Source organism: Notolabrus celidotus, chromosome 10 (genome assembly GCF_009762535.1).
Source record: "Notolabrus celidotus isolate fNotCel1 chromosome 10, fNotCel1.pri, whole genome shotgun sequence".
NCBI lineage: Eukaryota > Metazoa > Chordata > Actinopteri > Labriformes > Labridae > Notolabrus > Notolabrus celidotus.
In genome coordinates, this window is record NC_048281.1 from 28,813,494 (window position 1) to 28,835,073 (window position 21,580).

The 21,580-nt window shown below is 39.8% G+C and overlaps 1 protein-coding gene across 3 annotated transcripts in view; it reads left to right on the plus strand.

Moving 5' to 3' along the window:
• The window catches only part of itprid2 (ITPR interacting domain containing 2), a 63,824-nt gene that overhangs the window by 20,638 nt on the left and 21,606 nt on the right, over positions 1-21,580 (plus strand). For all 3 annotated transcript variants that reach the window (XM_034694311.1, XM_034694313.1, XM_034694312.1), the window contains exons 5-11: positions 303-352; positions 564-617; positions 6,621-6,660; positions 6,848-6,943; positions 8,724-8,871; positions 10,318-10,378; positions 21,291-21,398. In XM_034694311.1, the coding sequence (XP_034550202.1) occupies positions 303-352; positions 564-617; positions 6,621-6,660; positions 6,848-6,943; positions 8,724-8,871; positions 10,318-10,378; positions 21,291-21,398 (557 nt within the window). The remainder of the gene's footprint in view (positions 1-302; positions 353-563; positions 618-6,620; positions 6,661-6,847; positions 6,944-8,723; positions 8,872-10,317; positions 10,379-21,290; positions 21,399-21,580) is intronic.

A 21,580-nucleotide genomic window follows, 5' to 3' on the forward strand; every position in this document is an offset into this window, starting at 1 on the left:
GCCCACGAAAGTCTTTAAACTTACCTCTTCTTAACGTTAGGATAGTTAGCCTGATAGGCAGTCAGATTTCCAGTTTTAGCGTAAACCAGACTGCTTTGCAAAGTCCTGCTCTGTTGTGTCTTTATGTAATTGCCTTCGCCTGACAGCCAGTTAGCCTGTTAGAGTGAGTCTTGATGCATAGTAGTTTTTTCCCTGCATACCAAGAGCTAACCTGACCTCACTAATATAGATTTTTGTCATGTTTAATGGTGACTTTATGGTTTTGGTTGATGTATAACTTTGTCTCTTCGTCTCTTATCTAGGACTCCTCTTGGAGCCTCACTTGATGACCAGAGTGCTTCTCCCAGCAAAGGTAAGCCATATTTCCCCGTCCTTGTCATTTATGTGTTACCTTGTAAGGACCCTAACCTCCAATGTGGGGACTTTGGTTCATGACTTTGAACCAGTATGTCTGACATTACAGAGCAATTTCTCCTTCATTGTATAACTCTGGAGATGTTATTGAGTGGATTTCATAACTGTGGCACTTTGAGGTGACTGTGTGTGTTTGTGTGTGGGAACAGGGGCACCGAGGAACGGCTGCAGCTTCGAAGATGACCTTTCACTGGGAGCTGAAGGTAAGTTCAACGGGAAAAACTCACAATTCAAAAAAAGATTCAAGTCTTCGGCTCATTGTTAATAGTTTCCTTCCATTATTCTACTCATTGTGTCTTAAAACGGACTCCACCAACTAAAGAAACCTGTGACATTATCAGTCCTAATGTTCTCCTTTTGAAAAATGAAGTTTGCAGAGCTGAGATATTGTTGGTCATAAATGCTGCAGGGCTGACTACATTTGCTTACTTCTCAGTCAGACAAAGAAATAGCTGATCTCCTAACAGTGGAAGCTCTTCTTTAAGTTTTATATAAGTAATTAAGGGCACTTTAATTTCAATTCAATGTATTTGAAAGGGATTGAGCAATTCAGTATAGTGTCACCACAGAGCATGAAACTGATGTGCTGCACTGAGAGTTTATTGCTGTTGCTAATTTTCAACCCTTGTCCTCAGTTGAGCCTTTACAAATACAGTTTAGCACACATCGTTCGGTATCATTTAACTACATAACACTACAGATATGAAGATACAATGAAATGCAAACACCATAATGTAAATATACATGCATTGAACTCCTTACTCGATTATGAATTAGTGATTTAGATGACAGAGAATTTGCATTTGGGATTAGTTTTGTTGTAGTTGGTGATGTGCTGCAGAGTTGACAGCTGTTCATGAAGAAAGCTGATTGTCTAAATTAAGATTTGTGATGTTGTACGTACAGTTATCGTTCACAATGCTGCTAGTTACTCTGTTTCCATCTATTCTTTGTACATATCTGGAAAGAGAGTCAGAGGCTAGATATTTGTTTTCTTATTCATGGTTCATGGTTCAGTTTCTTATTCAGGTATGTTAGACGTAGTTTCATTTCAGGGCTGTTTCAATGATTTCCATTCTCTCACAGTATCTTTAGTTATCTGTCCTGATTCCTTAGCCTGTTGGAAAAATAGCTTGCTGTTGCCATGCTTCTGTTGGACAATGTTTGACAACTCATTTACAGATGATGATTTATTTTACCACATGAGTTAATAACCTTAATCCAGCCAGATAGCAAACATGCCACATACCACAGCTGTCGTTAAGACTTTATTACTAAACTGTATTTTAGATTGTGTTTCTTAAACTCAATACTAGATGTTTGTTTTCCTTCACGCCAGTTTGCTTTAACATTTTGCGATGAGACTACTTTGAGTTAAAGAAACAGCATAATATGCTCGTTTACTTAAGAACTTCTTGATATAATCTCTTAGACTTTTTATACATGGTTACATAATACTGGCAGCAGATAGTTTCTGTATAGCAATCAGTACAAACAAAGAGGGGACATTTATCATTAAATCTGATTTACTGTTAATATAGTCATTATATTTACGGCTTTTAAATGGCTGCATAATAAATAACAAAATTATCATTATTGCAGAATTAAAAAAGTCATCATAAGTGACAAACTATGCTCTCTCATTCAGAGAATGTACATTCTATCTATTCAATATAATAGCCATCATCTCACACTGTTTTTATTCCAATTTAGTGATGAAAAAAAAATGTTGTTTTGATTTATTTTAGCTTATTAAGAGACATATTGCATAAAATAAAAAAAAGATATAGCCAAGACACATTTTCCAATATACTCTACCAGTCAAAAGTTTGGACACACCTCATTTAAAGTTTTTTTATTTATTGTAATTATTTTCAACATTGTAGATTAATACTGAAGACATCAAAACTATGAAATAATCTGGGTTTGCCATAATCTGGATTACAACAGTAGTCAAATAGAGCTATCCATTGTGTGCTAACCCTACCTCTGAACAACACAACTGATGGTCTCAAACACATTAAGAAGGCAAGTCTTACAAATGAACTCTTGACAAGGCTCATGTTAGTTAGAAACCATTCCAGGAGACCACTTCATGAAGCAGACTGAGAGAATACCAAGAGTGTGCAAAGCTGTCATGAAGGAAAAAGGGGGCTACATTACAGAATCTAAAATCTAAAACATATTCTGCTTTGTTTAACACTTTTGTTGCATTTGGTTTTTAGATGGGACTTAAGTTTGCATATTGCATATTTCTCATATCCTGCAGGCCCAGACTTTGATTACTTTTTGGACTTAGGGATAACAAGACAGAATTCTGTCCTTGAAAAGATAAATATTTGTGATCAAATCTCCAGAACGTCTGACCCTTCAGCATTCACTCATTAGCAGCTATTCAGCGTCAACTTCACAACACACATACGCAGCATTCCCGCAAGTCAGATTTCACTGCTCCAGCATAAAGCCATTACCGTCTATTGTTAACTCATAACACGTACATTCACTTTCTATCAAAGTCTTTACCGATGTTTTCACAGCGGATCAGAGGAATGATGAAAACACACACACACATACACACACACACACACACACACACACACACACACACACACACTATGAGGGCATTCATTGAAGCGTGAAGTGTGTTTCCACGCCTCTGTGACTGTTGACTTTTCCCTCGTGAAGGAACAGGACCGAGGAATGAACGTGGGGCGTTATGTTGATTCTTACACTGTTGTGTTTGTAAGACACCTGTCCCTAATTTACACACGTGAACAGACTGCAGCATTGTTTATGGAAGGAATTTTCCTACCAGGGCTGAACAGCATTTCTTTCCCATCAATTTCCTGATTTCAAAGATGCTTTGAAAGTCTTCAGGGGATCAAATGATCAAGAAAGAGCATGAAGCTTACCTGCAAGCTAGTTCCAGAAGTCCACCTCTTTTCGTGTATGATGCCAGGTTGCTCATCAGAAAGTTGTCTCTTAGTGCCACTAATGCTGTTTACATCTCTATACATTTAGCCTTTCAAAGCTTCAACCCAGCATTGCCCTGCTGGCTCTGGATCTGCGGTAAAAACTGTGGTTTGGCTTCTTGAAAGTTAGGCACATTAGTCTAATAAGTGCTGCTTGTTTGGGTGGCTGCAGAGGCAGTTTGTTGTGCTCTGGTGCTGATTTGGCAACAGGACAGAGACGGTCTGACAAGCAGGATCTTTGCTTACTTCCAAGAAAACTCTGGCGCTGTTTGTTTGTTGTCTGAATAGAGCACAGGACATTTAATGATAGACATGTGATTTTGTGGAGAGGGAACCAGAAATAAATCCATCTCCAAGTCTCTGATTTTACAGGCCTTTATCCTGTAGGTTGTGATAAGTAATCCAGATTATGTATTTATAAGTAAATCATTTGGTAAATATGGAAATGCTTCTATCCGAGTGTACTTTAGCAGCTCAGTAAGTCAGTGGAAAAGCTTGTGACAAAGCAATCCAGCTGCAGTGTCTCCCTTAATGCTGCTGTGTTGATCCAGTTCAATCCAGTGCAGCTTTTATTTGCAGATCAAGCAAGCGTGAAGCCCAAAGTGCTTCACATAAAACAAACTGCCATATATAAAATAATAAAGATGATAACAAGAAAGATGATAATAAAGTATTTAGAAATAGAATAAAATCAATGCAGTGGAGAAATGAGAAATTTGAAAATCAGAAAAAAGTAAAAAAAAAAAAAAAAAGACGAAATAAATCCCAGAAGGAAAATAAATGTTGATCAGCTACTCCAAATTAAAAGCCAAATAAAAAAAGGTTGTTAATTTTGTTTTAAAAACACCCAGAGAGCTTCAAGTTCTGATGTTGAAAGGCAAGTCAGTTCCACAGTTTGTGTGGGACACATGAGGGACATGTAAAAACTGATGACTGACCTGGCTTCAAACAACTGCTGATGAGTTGATGCTAAGAGGTCACAGGTTGTGCAGGATGATCAGGGGTATTTGAAAAGAGCTCTGTTTCTATGATGCAGTGTAAAACATTAAAGCTCCTGTAAGTGGAGCAACTTATCATTTTGTTGATTTTGTCCTGTATATGCTTTATGGGTTTTTTTCTTTAAAAACAGTCACATGTATCACTCATAAAGATAAATTGCCATGGAAATGTGAAACCCTGTCTGTTTCTGCAGCAGACTGTTCATCGCCTGGTTTGACACCTACCCCCTTGCAGTAAATGAAGGCATCAATAAACAACTTAATGGATTATCAATCTTCTCTCTGATGCTTTCATTTGCTTTTTAAGGTCATATACAGGCAGCCATATTCATATCAGTCTGTTTCATAATGGGCAAAAAAACTCCTCACAGGAGCTTTAATAAAATTTACTGGATTAAATTCCATGATGAGTTTACAGTTGATCAGTAAAACAACCATTTTACTCGGCTTCATTATAAAATATATTGTCTTTTTACATATTTAAATATTCTAAAATGATTGGCAAGCTTTTGCAATCTATTAAATTATGTTGGGGGATGCCGTTGGCCTAGTGGTCTAAGCACGCGCCACATATATAGAGGCTATAGCCCTTGTCGAGAGGTCGCGGGTTCAATTCCAGCCTCTGCATGTCTTTCCCCACTCTCCACTCCCCACATGTTCTGTCTCTCTTCAGCTGTCCTGTCCATTAAAGGCGTAAAAGCACAAAAATATAACTTTAAAATAAAAATGAATAAATAAATAATGTTGGTGAACTTTTTTGTGATCTGGGTTTTAGCTACAGTATTTCAATGTCAGGCAAAATATCTGACAAAACCTCCATTGTTTTCATTTATTGATGACATTTGGATAATCTTACTTTGATTGATTTGAAAAAATAATATTATATATGTTACTTAAAGTCTCTCAAAATTCTCCTTTTGATGCGACCAGACAGTTTATGCACAGTGCTGTCAAATCTCAAACACAACCCTTTGAACACAGGCGGCCTTCCTCCTTTTGAATGAACTGAAGCGTAAGACCAAAATAGCCTTTTAGTGAAATTGGCTCTGTCTCCTCCGTGTATCAGTCTAAATCCCCTCTGTTGTGTCTCGACAGTAACTACTGTTCTCCTGCTCTAAATGACATTTGTCAGCAGCAGCTAACGCCCTCTGTGGTCCAGAGGACTTTAGAGATGTCATGTTTGAGCAGATCCTAATGGGCTGTAATGATTTGAGACATCAGGTGAGGATCGGGGGGGGGATTAAGGTGTTAACGTGTGAATTGAAAGGAAGTGAGTTAGCTAATGAAAGGATTCAGAGTGAATGAGAAGGAAGTGAGGCGGTGAATTGGAGTCAGGAGGCGAGCTGCTGCTGCCACTTTTTGGGGACCTTTTAATCCAGATTTCCATCACAGAAGAAAACACTTTAGATCCAGTGAAAGAAGATGAGGAAGACATTTGGTTTGCAATGACAAGATGAGACGAGAGACAATGAGACAGTCAGACAGACATTGGCAGGGCGACAGGTTCAAACAGGTTCTCCTAAGCTGGAAAAGAAAACAGGAGTCACACACCTGCAGCTTGTGATGACTTTCAGAAGTCTGACAGTCTGAGAGCCGACATGCTTTTAGTGTAACTAATGAATTCAGAATGAGAGGAACATAAAGACCTCTAAACATTAGGAGTTTTGAAACAGCAAATGAAGTGATAACAGAAAATGTAGACAAAAATGACTCTTAATTATCAGCTTGATGACCCATGCAGGTGAATATTAATAAATCACATGTCTTTGCATTCTGCACAAACAGCTCATCACCCAGTTTATCAAGTATGACAGTGCCGTCTTGGTTAATGTTGTTATTTAATATAACATAATTTTTTTTCCTTCAAAGTCACAAACAGAAAAACAAACCACTTAATTTGGCTAATGCAATAGAAGAGAGCAGAGTTTTGGACATGCTTCATGTTGACTGATCAAGTGTGCTTGATAATAGTTGCAAGGCTGTGATTGGGCGCTTGCTGTTTGTGGGCGGGGTTTGTGGAGATTTAGTTCAATGTAATTATCAGACAGTTGTCAGTCAGACCGAAAAGACAATCGAAGAAGTTTGCTTGAGATCAGCATTTTCATAATATTCAAACTGGTGTTATTGAATTTCCTCATGTGCTAATATGCTGTCCTCCTTCAGTCTAAGTTATGGATTGTTTTTTAATTTACATAATAAATGCAACTAAGCTCTATTTTTTTGTTTTTCTCTGCAGCGAACCATCTTCAGTCCAGTAACAATAAAACTGAATCCTGGTGAGTTCACTTTTTTTCTGTTTACAATATCAATAAACTCAGTTCCAGCTAATTGTTAACTCAGTTTCTCCTCTCTTCCTTCCCTCTCATTGTGTGTTTTTTTTGGCGCTTCTGGTAATATGCTTGTGTGTGTGTGTGTGTGTGTGTATGCTTGTGGATGTGCGTTCGTGTGTGTGTATGTATGTAGTTTTGGTCTTGTGGCAGATCAGAAGAGGAGTCAGTTTAAAGAAAGAGGAAGAAGTATGAACTCCACAGGATCAGGAAAGAGCAGCACTGTGTCCAGGTCAGTTCACCTCCTCAGTGTCGATGCAAAAGTCCTGGAGGTTTCCTCGGAAAGAGGGGTCGTGCTCTCAGGTGTTTGGGGGAGAGGACACAGAGGACAGCTGTAAAACTTGCAACAGCTGCAATCCAGTCGATTACGCAACAGAGTTTGGTCTCAAAGTGATCTGAAGAGACAAATTAGAGGAACGGGTCACTAAAAATGACGAATTTACATAAGTTACACAAATTATAGGGGAGTGATGATACACTCTGCTCTCAAGATGTTCACAGGAACAAGACAAGACTATATTTTACAACAATATTTATAAGAAAACTTCAGTGATGACTTACTATATGATGAGGGAAAAATGTCATTTGAGCAAAATGCAAGCAATACAGGTCCATTTTGAAATGTTTTAACCAGTCATGTCTGGTAATGTATATCAAATCAGTTCTTCTTTCTGAGTATAAATTACAGACTTCAGTAAGAGAAACAAACAATATGTGAGAAGTGACATCATTCACTTCTGACAGACAGAGAGAAGTTCATCTGGTCACCCAAGCAGAGCTCTCATGTTACAGAATTATAAATGAGGGATATTCACTGTCTGAGTTTTTAGATAGATATAGATGGATGTATTTTTATTGACCCCTCATTGGAGGAAATTATTTTCTTACAGCAGCTTAAGACAAGGGGCGGGAATAGGAAGATGCACTTAGTGTTAAAAATAATTAAATTACAGGTAAAAAAAACTAAAATATTAATAATGATACAAATAATAATAATAATAATAATAATAATAATGATTATTAAAAAACAATAATACTAGTTTTATTTATTATTAATAATAATAATAATAATAATAATAATAATAATAATAATAAAGGTGGTAATAATAATAATACTAATAATAATAATAATAATAATAATAATAATAATGGTGGTAATAATAATAATAATAATAATAATATTTTTCCACTTTAGATAAATGCCTTTTTTCACTACCATCCCCAGGTCTGCAGTGCTGTTAATGTCAAGCATTTCACATGACCTGACTGCAGCCTGGTATCATGATCTCTAACCTCTGTCTCTCTCTGCCTCAGTGACTATTTGTGGCGATAACAAGTTTCCACTTTATTTTCATCCTTTTATCATCAACATGTATTCTTCTACGATACTTGTACATGTTGGAGCTTTATAATAACACGCTAACCCACTGTAACCCAGACATGAGGGCACTAATTAATTACATTAATAATTAAACGTACTGTATTCCACTCTGACAGTGCTGGAGAAAGGGAGAATGGACACGACATAAGTGCAGACATGATTGAAAAAAGAGACACTTGATCATGGAGTCTGGTGTTGCTCTGTTTAACTATTAGGGTCTGAAATAAACTGCAGTCTGGAGTCTCTGTGAACAGAAACAAAGGGTTACAGCTGCCTCATGTGAACGATCCTTCCACAGGTTAAACGTGCATCGAGAGATTTAAAGCCACATCTCTCACTAGGAACGCCCTCGCCTGTTGTATAAACAAGACGCTCTCTGCAGAAACTTTTAACAACTGTTGCTTACAGACTAACTCACTGAAAGGGAGGCGTGTGTGTGTCACATACTAACTGGCTGTGTGTGTTTTTGCAGTGTTTCAGAGGTGTTGTAGCAGTCACAGGAGCACTCAGAGGGGATTCTCTTTCAGTTTCACACTGTCTGAACTAACGAGAAGACTAACTGACCAACTGGCGGACTGTCACACTGATTAACTGAGTATCTGTGCGCGTGTGTGTGTGTGTGTGTCCTCAGTGTGTCAGAGCTGCTGGACCTGTATGAGGAGGACCCTGAGGAAATCCTCTTCAATCTTGGTTTTGGTCGAGAAGAGCCAGATCTAGGCTCAAGGGTTCCCTCCAGGTTCTTCAACAGCTCCTCCACAGCGCGAGGCATCGACGTCAAGGTATTTAAATAACAACGTGATTACAAGGAAACTCATTTACACGTGGGGATTACATGATTAGAAATAGGTTGTGTTTTTAAGGCGGCAGATACGAGTTAGCATCTTCAAAGTCACTTAAAGACCTGATGAAAGCCCATGAAAGCTTCATGAATCCAAACTTTCGGTGGCTTCAGTTTCATCAAGCATAACGTTGTAGTTTTGCAGATTAGCAGGTAGCACAAAGCATAGATTACTTAGATGGGGATTTAACTACTTTCTCAGGTTGTCAGTCACAAACAAAGGTTATAGCCTCGTTCAAATTTTGATGGGAGGCCTATGTGAATTGTCAAGGGTTCACTAAAGTAAGTTGGATTCATCCTCTGGAGGCCATGACTATTAAAAAAAGTTCTGTGCCAACCATCTATCATGTTCTGAAATGTTTCAGTTAAAAACCATACATTTTGACCTACATAAGATTTAACAGAGAAAGTCAGGGTGTCATGAAAATCATCAGGATTCATCCTCTGGGGACCATGAATATCAGTATGAAATTATGTGTCATCTGTCCTGTTAATGCTGAGATTCCTTGGAGTATTTGAAAAAGCTGACTTACATATATTCTAAAGGAGAAGTCAATGGATAATGAAAGGCATTAAAATGAATCCTCTGGGGACCATGACACTTCTTAGTACAAAGTTGTATGCCATTCATCTAAATTTTGTAAATTCTGAAATGTTTTACATGAAAACAGGAATTCTTGACCTGCATATGGAACAACAGGAAATGTCAGGAGATCATTAAATGCATTTGGATTTATCCTCAGGGGATCTTAACAAACTTTGTCTCATTCCATCTATTACATGTTTAAATATTTCACTAAAAAACAGGAAAGTTCATCAAAAAAATGGCATTACAGGAAAATTCTGAGTATCCTAAAAGGCATCAGGGTCCATCGTCTGAGGACCTCGAATATCAATTATGAGTCTTGTGCGATTCATCTAATACTTGTCACAATATGTCACTGAAAAACAAGAAATTCTACCTACAAATGACACTGCAGGGAAAAACATTCAATGGAGGCATTAGGGTTCATCCTCTGGGGACCTTGAGTATCCATAAAAAGCTTTGTGTCATCCATCTAGTTGATGTTTAGCTATTTTTACTGAATAACGGTAATTTTTGATCCACAGATGGCCTACAGGAAAAGTCAGGGGATCATGAGAGGCGTTTAAATTAATCCTCTTGGGACCCTGAATGTATTTTCAAAGTTCAAGAAATTCCATTGCATTCTTGTCACAATATGTCCATCAGGATTAAAGATATGCTGTAAGAATGGCCTAAAAACAGAAATGTCTTTACAAATATGAGCTTATTTAGGTTAAAGACATCCCCAATTTTTAGGCAAGATAAACTTTTTGGGGGTCTGCAGCATTAATCACTGATTCACTTCCTGTGGTCCCCCTGCAGGTCTACCTGGGAGCTCAGCTGCAACGTATGGAACTGGAGAACCCCAACTATGCTCTGACGAGTGAGTGCCTCTATACCCTCTGCAGTAATCTGTGATCTCTTCTAGTGTTAATGACTTGCTCTATTCTCTACATCTGCAACTGTGAGTCTATTTACACGTACTTGAGGAGTGGGCTTGTCAATACAAATCCGTCCTATCAGGTGTGTGTGAGGTGTTCAGCAGAGGACTTGTGTGCAGGTTTTCCTACTGCGCCTCCACTATATGGTCTTAAAGACTGACTTTAGTCAATCTGTTGTTCAAGAAACACTGGAGTTGTTTCACTTTGGGTAACAAAGACAACAAATATGTTCCAGAAACTAAAAAAAACATGTACAGGGTATTTATCCCAAAGTGCAAAGCATAATGTTTGTAAAGGTTCTCAGTCATGCAGGTCATGGGGATTCAAGTTTTATCCTAAAGGCAAGGGGACTTGTCAATTAAAAGCCTTTTTCAGTTCACAAAATTAATTCAGATTTCAGATTAGAGGGCAAATATGTAAAGTATTCTAACTGTTGATATTGGCAGGACAAAGTTAGTTTCCACTTGCAAAAAAGCACAGAACCAGCAATCACCATCCTGCAGCAATGACATTAGTATGGTGGCATATTAGCTTTGTCTCTACAAAAGATCTGAGGTCAAATGTGTTTAGACAACCCAGGGTAATTGGTAGTTGAGATTGGATCATAATGCATCTTGGTTAATCTTAAGCCTTGGATTTATATTTAGCTCTCCCCTCAAAAAAGCATGAACAGGCTCTGTGTGTAGGAGTGAACCTGAACCCCTCAATTCTGCTAACTGAGGGTTAAACATGTCAGTGATGAGATGCTAAAAGGTTCACGTCCTGAAACTGTAGACAGAGGAAGTGGAGCTCAAAGACTCAGTCTGTGTGTGTGTGTGTGTGTGTGTGTGTGTGTGTGTGTGTGTGTGTGTGTGTGTGTGTGTGTGTGTGTGTGTGTGTGTGTGTGTGTGTGTGTGTGTGTGTGTGTGTGTGTGTGTGTGTGTGTGTGTGTCCTGTTCCCAGTACTTTTATGGTGTTTTGTGAGGTCCTCTCGCTCTTTTAGCTGTTCTGCCAACTGCCTGGACAACACAGCCAGCAAGGACAAAGATCTGTTTGTCCCAAGACACACACAAACACACAAACACACAAACACACAAACACACACACACACACACACAACACACACGCACAACACACACGCACAGACCTGCTCCGCTAACATCCTGGCCTCTTTTTGTTTTCAAACTCGTGTTTGCATGAAGGTACTGGCTCCCTAATTGAACACGCACACACGCACGCACGCACGCACGCACGCATGCACACACACACACACACACACACACACACACACACACACGCACACACACACACACACACACACACACACACACACACACACGCACACACACTCAGTTACATCTCTTCTTTTTGACAGTTTCAAACTTCAAATAAGTTTTAACCAAACCAAAGATCCTCTGTGTAGGAAGATGCATCACTCCATAGATATAAGTACCTTCAGCTGGCGATGGTTACATTTTAATCTTTGTTTACTGTTTGACCAGTTCTTCACACATCACTGGTCACAGTTTGTTTGAGGTAAACAACACTGTTGTTCATGTTGAAGTGCGGCAACCTCGACTTGAAACTACTGTGATTACAGTTTATGAATGGTGTTTGTTTCACTGCTCGTTTCTGTAAGTCATTCATGGTGTTTGTTTGTTTGTTTGTTTGTTTTTGCCAGTATGCACAGTTTCCCCACATCTTAATGATATTGTGCTTCCTGCCCTTTTTTTCTTTTTGTTCAATTTCCAGTTTTGTCCTTTTAACCTAAAGCCCCGTGAGAAGTTTTGAACTGGTTATGAAAAAGACTGAAATTAAAGTGATGCCTTTTTAGACTATCAGCACCAAGATTGACAATTTCTTGTAATACTGAATGCCTTTTGATAGACAAGATGATCGATAACACATTTAAGAAACAGTCTCCTGTTTTGTTTTTCTACAGCAACTATCTACAGCTAGTTACAATGTTACAATGTTACAATGTCATTTAGCAGACGCTTTTATCCAAAGCGACGTACATATGAGAACAAGAACAACAAAAGCAAAGATCTAGACAAGAGGAAACAAGATCAGTAAGAGTAACAAAGTGCTTCAAGTCAATTTGGGTGCAGGTACTGCCAAGCAGTGTGCATTTGATTTTCCAAACACAACAGGATGAGATATTTTTTTATCAGAAAACACAACCTACACATCTACAGGACAAGATCAGCAAAAAGATAGGAGGTATCACTTTGTCCACAAGGGGGCGCCAAAATCAACACTAGCAGAAAGTTCCTCACAGGAGCTTTAAAGTTGCTGTCGCTTTCTGTAGTGAATGCAAGAGAAATCCACAAGTCTGTAGGTTTCAGAAAGTGAGCCAAACATTTTTCAAAGCTGGAAATAGACACCTACATGTGACCGAACATCAATTTATTAACAGCAGAGGAAAGACTGAAAGACATTTGTTTAGAAAACGGGTCAGCAAGCCATCAACTGGCTTAAAAAAACCTCAATTTGATTCTGTAGGATATTGCAGAGGATTAAAGCTCCAGTGAGGAACGTTCTGTTTTTGTTGATTTTGGGGCCCCCTTGTGGACAAAGTGGTACCTCTTATCTCTGCAGATCTAGTCTTGTGAATGCGTAAGTTGTGTTTTCTGGCAGAAATCACACTGAAGTCTTTAACAGTCAAACATTTTAGTCACTATGAATAAATTCTGTGGAAATTAAGAGTCTGTTTCTTCAGCATCCTGTTTGACATCTACCCCCTTGCAGCAGTTTCAGGCATTAAAAACTGTAGTAAAAGAAATTGATAGTGCTATAATTGATGGTCTTGTTTGCTTTTGTAGCTCATAAAGAGGCATCACTGTTCATTACAGTCTGTTTCATAACCAGGTAAAAACTCCTCATAGGAGCTTTAAGTTAAGTTAAGTAAAGAAGATATTCTTAACATTAATGTTCTGTAATTGTAACTCTTCATAATCACAGAAATTAGGAAAATGTTACAAACTTTTAAAATACAAACTTTAGTTTTAAATCATCTGTGTATTACATAAGAGCGAGCCCATGCATGTCACTTGACTGTGTGAGCAGTATGTAACCAACCAGGTGATTTTACAACATGACGTGACATTTAGTGTGAAGAATTACTGTATTGACACACATTTTAAAAACGAGACAGACGGCTGTTACTAAACTTTCATATAACCAGTACAAACAAAAGTCCTCACACACTGAGACCTGTAACCATAACTGTTATGTAACACAGAATCAGGTGACCACAGAGCTCTTTGCAAGAGATGCTTTAATTAGCTACATTATGTAAATATTGGTCAATGTTTGTCACATGAATGTCTCTTGTTTTTCCACCGAGTATTGAAGTCCTTCACGCTATGAGTCACTAGACAGGGAAACAGGTCAGGATATTTGGCTAGAGTGCGGGTACAGGTGTCAGGAAGGCAAGGCTTTATGAGTATTGTACACTTTGTACACTTGGCAATTCAAAGGGCTTTACAGAGCACGAAAACAAAACAAATGAGAGAATGACTTAAAATCATCAGGAGTTACATTTTAAATTCATTCAATAAAGTTTAAGAACATTTCAAGTCATTTTAAAATTAGAATAAAGTTTGGAAGCATCATTAGAGGGTAGAGTAGGCAGTATAAAAAAAAGGAATATTGATTTTTACAGTAAAATGCTGCTTCTTCAGGTTTTATTCTGACTCTTTGGGTGGTCAGTAGGTCAGCCCCAGATGTCCTTAGGGTCCCTGACGGCTCATATGTCACAAGCATGTCAGAGATTCCTTTAGGCGCTGAGCCACAGAGAGACTTCTATACCATGTAACACAACAGGCAGCAGATCCTCACACTAAAAGTCAGCCGCACATCAGGCTAGTGTGAACGAGGGGTCAGAGCAGTTCAATGATGCTGAATAACTTTAGGTTCACAGCCTGGAAGCAGATTTCTCAAAGAAAAGTTGTCATGCATCTACTTATTTTATGGATGCTAAAAGCCGATTAGGATGTGAAATCATGACTTAAAGGTGACATATCATGCAAAATGGACTTTTTAATGGTTCTCTACCTGAAATATGTTTCCCTGGCATGTCTACAAACCCCCCGAGAATGAAAAAAATCCATTCTGCCCCTGTTCTGATTTCTCCACCTTTCTGTAAATGTGTGTGAAACGAGCCGTTTCAGACTTCCGTGTTTTTGTTACGTAACAACAATATCCGGTCTGTCACGGAGTCAGAGCTCGGAGCTTGTTCAGCCAATAGACTGTATAAAATAATACTGAATCCCTCCTCCGTTTTTCATTACCTGCACAAATGTGTGCTAACAAGGAGCTTAGGAGGGAGGCATGCTAGTTGTAGGCTGTCTTAATAAACACAAAGGTCGGTTTTACTCCCCACGTCTGCAGATTTGAAGATCTAGTGGATGATTTTTATTTATCATGGATAAGTGCTAGCGCTAGTTAGCATAGCTACATAGCTACATGTCGTAGCTGTAGCTGTGTACCAAGACACACGTCGACATACTGACAAATAAAACAACAAGAAACACAAAATCTGTGACCAATCCTTCAGAAAGGTCCCGCTGCCTTTCTGTTAGAGGTCGGTTTTACTCCTCACGTCTGCAGATTTGAAGATCTAGTGGATGATTTTTATTTATCATAGATAAGTGCTAGCGCTAGTTAGCATAGCCACATAGCTACATGTTCGTGGCTGTGTACAAAGACACACGTCGACATACTGATAAATAAAACAACAAGAAACACTAAATCTGTGACCAATCCTTCAGAAAGGTCCTGCAGCAGGCGCCTCTCCGTAAGGACCAGATTCTGGATCAGATTCAGAGGGTTGAAGTAACAGCAGCCGTGTATATTCAGCCAACATGTAAACATTAGATCAACGTGCTGGACAGCCGAGGCACATCCACTTCCTGAGGGGGCGTGGTCAGAGGGAAAACAGAGTGTTCTGAGGAGGACTGAAGAAGAGTGTTTTTCAGGCATGCCAAAATCTGATTTCAAAGTGTTTTTTTGAGCATAAACTTTAAAGACATGTTTTGGGGACCTCTTAGACCAATATATATTGATGAAAAAAGCCTGATATGTCACCTTTAATGTGTCGTGGTAAAAAAAGTCTTTGGTTTAACTCCATATTTTAAATACAACTTAAGCAGAGTCTTATAAAGAGTCTCAGAACCTACAGTCTTTAAATGTCACGTTTCCACAACAATGAGATTAATTTAATTTTAAGATATATATTTTGACATTATAAGAGTAGCATCAAAGTATTTCCACTTATAATGATGTTTCATGCAGTACTGGTTGACTACCTTGCAGGATCAAAAGATAGAGATCAGTTTTGATCAGACCTTTTTAATATTACGTGAACTGCTCCTTTAACAGTCGTTTGTGCATCTGTTGTTCCTGGAAGCTTTTTTCTTTTCCAGAACATTCTCATACTGTTCCACTGGTTCCCTGGACCCCAGACACATGTATTTGTGTGTGTGTGTGTGTGTGTGTGTGTGTGTGTGTGTGTGTGTGTGTGTGTGTGTGTGTGTGTGTGTGTGTGTGTGTGTGTGTGTGTGTGTGTGTGTGTGTGTGTGTGTGTGTGTGTGTGTGTGTGTATGCGTGTATGTGTGTGTATGTGTGTGTGAGTGTTGTTTCTTATGTAAGCTCTGTTCTCACCATCAGAAAGAATCTCTTGGGATGAAAAGAGAGAGAAAAAAAACGAGGGAGTACGTGTCGTTTTCTCTTATTCCTCACTTCCTGTATTGGGATCCTCAGAATGAACATTAGTGCAGAGTCAGCAGTCAGCAGGAAACACACACACACACACACACACACACACACACACACACACACACACACACACACACACACACACACACACACACACACACACACACAGAGTATTACTATCATCACACACTGCAGCTGTAATAAGAGGTTCATATTCTGTAGTCAGATCCAGATGTGACTGAAAAGCTGAACTGTAAGTCTGTCTGGCTTGGAGCTTGGGCACATCAGTTGTTTACAAAGTGTTCAAACTTTAAGGCTATTATTGATTTGTAGTTTCTTCAGAATATATTCAGATTGTTTTAAACCTGCATAATTGGTTAATTGATTATTGGCCACTTTGATAAATCGAAACGAAATCATCCTCTACATGCAGCAGCAGTAAACAAAAGTATCCCTTTGGACTTCTACCTCTGCTTTGGTCTCCACCAACCAAAATATCTGCCTCCTTGAATGCTAAGTGCACCTCTCTATTTCAGCTAGTTGCTAACTTGGATGAACATGTTAACAGCTTTCTGATGTCTTTTGGAGAGTTTGATATGAACACTAAAGCCTGATTTATAATGCATTGAGCGTATATCATAACATACGCCTTTGGTTTGTATGGCCCTGTGCGCCCGCAGAGGCCTGTTTGCACCTCTTCAAACATTGAACTACACATCGAAACAATGCAGACCGCAAGCCCTGTGATTGGTCTGCTGGGTAGCATTATATTTCCTACCTTTACAACATTTCCGGTGTTGCTGCCATCGTCCTCTTTCTACACTGACTCAGCGGCAATAATTTTCATATCCTCTGATGTTGCAGTATGATCAAATGCTGCTTAACATTTATCAACTCCGACCATAGACTGTATAAAATATGGACGAAGGATCCGTGACGTCACCCATCTGTTTCTGAAGAGCTGTTTTGAGGCCAATCGCCGATGGCAGCCATATTGCTGCTGTGGAGCGATTGTGACGTAAAGAGGCGGGCTTTGAGCCTCCTAGCCAACAGCTACAGTGTTCCCGCCTGTCAGTCAAGTCAGCTGTGCCTCTCATTGGAAGACTCGTAATCTTAATATCTTCGAAATTGCCGCGTTAGAAAAAAATTCACCACCCGTACAGTGTGTGCCGATCGAGAAATGAGCTATCAAGACTACACTCGTCTTTTGTACCAGGCTGTAAACATTTTTATTTCTGCTGTAAAGATCGGCTTCTTTGAATTTGTGTGTATGTGGTTTCTGGTACTTCCGGAGCAAGCCTCAAGCGGATCCTCAATGAACTGCAGTTTTTAACACTTCCGCATTGGACTCGTATTTTCAGACTGGAGGTTGCTGCTTGACTCCGACTCAAACATAACACGCTTGAATTCAATCTATGGTTCCCTGTGCTCAAACAAGCAGAGAATGTGGTGGAGCCACAAACTGGCAATATGACTAGCATAGAAGTTGCACTGCCAACTAGTGTCTAGGAGGAGTATTGCAGAGCGACGTGGACACGCCCACGTACAAGTATGTAGTGCTCACGATCAAGACTGACCATGAAATAAATGTGTTGTTTAAACCAAAACTAGGAGCTAAAGAAACCAAAAAGCTTCATTTCAAAAAGCTTGATTTCACTTCAACCATCCTTTTTTCAGTGTGTCTCTAAATACTATAATAATGACCTTTCAAAATGTACTTCTTTTTGCTCTTTTCCTTCATGATGGCGACCGTCAGCGCTTACCTAAGCCCACCTCGGTCAAATTGCAAATATAAAAAGCACTGTAACTATAGAAGTTTTCTTTCATCCAATAGAGTTTTTTCCATTGGTGATAAGATCAGAGAGAGAGAATCCCTTATTCACTGAAACACACCAATGAAATTTGAGAGAGCAGACCTCTGCCGTATTTTAGGTGATGACATCAGAGCGAGTTATTAGGCGTTAACAGCGTGACGGACAAAAGACAGAAGTGTGTGTTTCATAACAGACTGACAAGTATTTAGACAGCGAGGGATGGAGAGATGAAGGAGAGGAGAGGAGGAAGGAAGGAATGTATGCAAGTCATCATCCTGTTGAGAGGAGAGACTGACAGCTCGACTTACACAACCACAGAAGAAGAAGAAGAAGAAGCTGGACAGGGAGGGGCTGCTCTGACGTCTGCGTCCGGTCTCAACGTGAAGTCTTTTAATTCTGCAGTGAGTTATTGTACTTTTATACAAGAAGTACAAGAACGAGCCTGTGAGGTGACTCAGACTTTCTCTAATGCAGTTAAAAGTATCTTTTTAAAATTAAGTTAGGTTTCATTGTTCTTGTGCAGCGATCTGCTTCACTCTCACTGCGTCTTAAAGCTCCTGTGAGGGGTTTCAGCTGCTTGTGTGATAGACTGAAATCGTTATTGATGCCTCTTTATGACCCACAAAAGCAAACCAGACTATCAGGCTTAGAGTTGATCATTTCTGTGAAGTTGTTTTACAGTCTGTTATCTGTAGTGATGGGAACTCAGGCTCTTTTTAGCTGAGCTCAGCAATAAGAACCGGCTGTTTTGGCCTTTAATAAACCAGACATTTGTTGCATGGTGGTGCAGTGGGTAGCGCTGGTGCCTCACAGCTAGAAGGTTCCTGGTTCAAATCCCCGGCTGTGTGGAGTTTGCATGTTCTCCCTGTGCATGCATGGGTTCCCTCCGGGTACTCCGGCTTCCTCCCACAGTCCAAAAACATACTCACTAGGTTGATTGATCACTCTAAGTTGCCCTTAGGTGTGAGTGTGTGCGTGAATGGTTGTCTGTCTTTCTGTGTTAGCCCTGTGACCTGTCCAGGGTGTACCTTGCCTAGGCTCCAGCCCCCCGTGGCCCCTAACGGGATAAGCGGTCAAGATAATGGATGGATGGATGGATGGATGGATGGATGGATGGATGGATGGATGGATGGATGGATGGATGGATGGATGGACATTTGTTTCAATGTTTTTGCTTGTGATTGATATGTGTGCATGTATTTTAACCAAACTACTAACTGTTATTATAGTCAACTGTATCCCAGAATATCACTATTCTACAGGATGTTTGGTATAACAAACATTAGTATTATACCATGAGGCACCAGTCCTCTGAACGCCGTTATCCCCCTTCCTTCAGCAACTTAAGATGCATTTCAACCAAGAGTTCTGGGGTCTTTTAGCCCCCAGAACTACTTTCCCCGGAACTAAAAGGTTCTGTGCCCCCCATTGTTGTCTGTGTTTCGACCGCAGGCTGAAGTCCCGGGTAGATTGTGGTTTACACCGCAACCCCGTTAACTGCCGACTTACAGCTGGTTGCATCCCTCATAAACGTCTTAAGACGATCATTAGATACGGATCATTAAAAATGCATTCCCAGAAACTCCCTCTGTGTTTCACCAGCTGTGTAAACTCCACAAACACTGACACGTTCAGCTGAAGGTCTCCAGTTTACAGGGTCACTTTTAAAACTGTAACATCGGGAGAGACGCATTCACGGTGGGCTGAGAGCAGACTACTGTTACAAGCTGCTAAATCAAGAGAATCACAGCTTCTTCTTTTGAAAAGTACACACACATACAAAACAGATAGAACAAATACAAACTAATGAAAGAAAGAGAAATCAAGTGAATCACAGATGTGTGTGATGTTATTGTGGATGGCGGGCAGAATAAAAACACTGCAGTTAATCTACCAATCAGACACGTTCAGCATTGCAGGCCTTGCCCCCCAAAAGCCCCGGGACCTTTGAAAAGTTCTACCCCCCTAGCAGGGGCTTTTTAGGGGGGAGATTATCTACCCCTGAACTACATATAGACCCTGGGTCCACCGGTCAAAAGCACGTAGTTCCGGGGTAAAGTCCCTCTGGTCGAAAAACGCCTTTAGCGGTCACTTGGCTCACACATCAACTCACTTTTCAGTCAGTGTGTAATGTGCTTGTGGCTGAGCATGTGAAGAGAAGATCTCCCTTTCTTTCTGTCATCTTTGAAATAAAAATAAGGAGAAAAAGGAAACCAGCTCTCAAACGGGAGCTGGCTGATATCGTTCACATACAAGAGCCGGTTCTAAGTGGTGAGTCTTTTTTGCGACCGACACATCTCAAGGTAACTGCTGCAGGGTTGGTGTCAGACTAGGAGATAACAGCACGCTACAAAGTCATCCTTTGTTTACATTGTCCACGGCAATGATACTCAGTGAGTGTGAGTGGTACATTTGAATGTTAAAAGACAGCAGAGGGAGTTTTGCACTGGACAACCTCAGCTAAACATCAGGCTTACAGCTTTGTCTACAGGGGACCAAAACTGTTCCTCACTGGAGCTTTAATATTTAGTAAAACTTTAGAAAAATAAACATATTAATCTAAAGTTGAGTTGGGTTGGACTAAATGCAAATTTCCCGCCCTCATTTCTACACATAAAATGTCTGAAAGTGATGGCGAGCACTGCTAGACTGTAGATAAGGAATGAAACTGGACTTCCTGAATTGGTAAAAACGGCACTGTAACCTTGTATGTAGAGCTCTTTGTGGTTTGAAGAACTTCATCATCCTCATAAGGCTACAGACAGGACTAAGTGACCTCGCAGTTTGGATGTTTTGGTTGGAGAGGTTTGAAAAAACAAGCAGAGTCACCAGGAAACATGCAAGCAAGAGAGATAAGAGATGACATGCTGCAACTGTTTGTAGAAACGTCCAGACTTTGAACTTGTTTTCCCCCCTGAGGACTGACAGGTTTTTACAGTTGGAGACAAAGTCAAGTATTTTTAAGTTTCTTTGCTTCAGAGAAATGTTTTTTAGAGGGTTTCTTTTTCATTTTTTCATCACATTTGATTTCTTGATAGCAAAATATGACCCATCCTCCTTTAAATGGTTTTAATCCGTCAACTTTTTGTTCTGCTGGTTTCCGTATCCTCCCTGCAGCCCAAATAATCTGTCAAAGCAGGTTAAGCAAAGCCTGTTTTAATCTTTAAGGATACAAATAAGTGAAAAAAAAATAAGTACATCATTCTGAAGTGCTGTTCAAAATGAGCATGTTTATATCGTATACTTCCCACGTGTTCTTCTCTGTCTCTACTTTCCCTCCATGCTGGCTCAGTGATGCACTTTGTAACCATTACGTCTCGGTTCTGTTTGTCTCCCTCAGGCCGTTTCCGCCAGATCGAGGTCTTAACAACAGTCGCCAACGAGTTCTTCCAGCTCTACAGTCAAGTTTCCGGTCAGCCTCTCCAACGCATCAGCTCCAAGGACCAAGGTAACCACTGAGACTGCACCAGAGGCTCTGAGCATCCAGACTCTCTTTCATTCGTCCTTCCTTCCTTCATTTCTTTCATTCGTCCTTCCTTCCTTCATTTCTTTCATTTGTCCGTCCTTCCTTCATTTCTTTCATTCGTCCTTCCCTCAATCCTTCCTTCCGTCCATCCTTCCTTTCTTTTT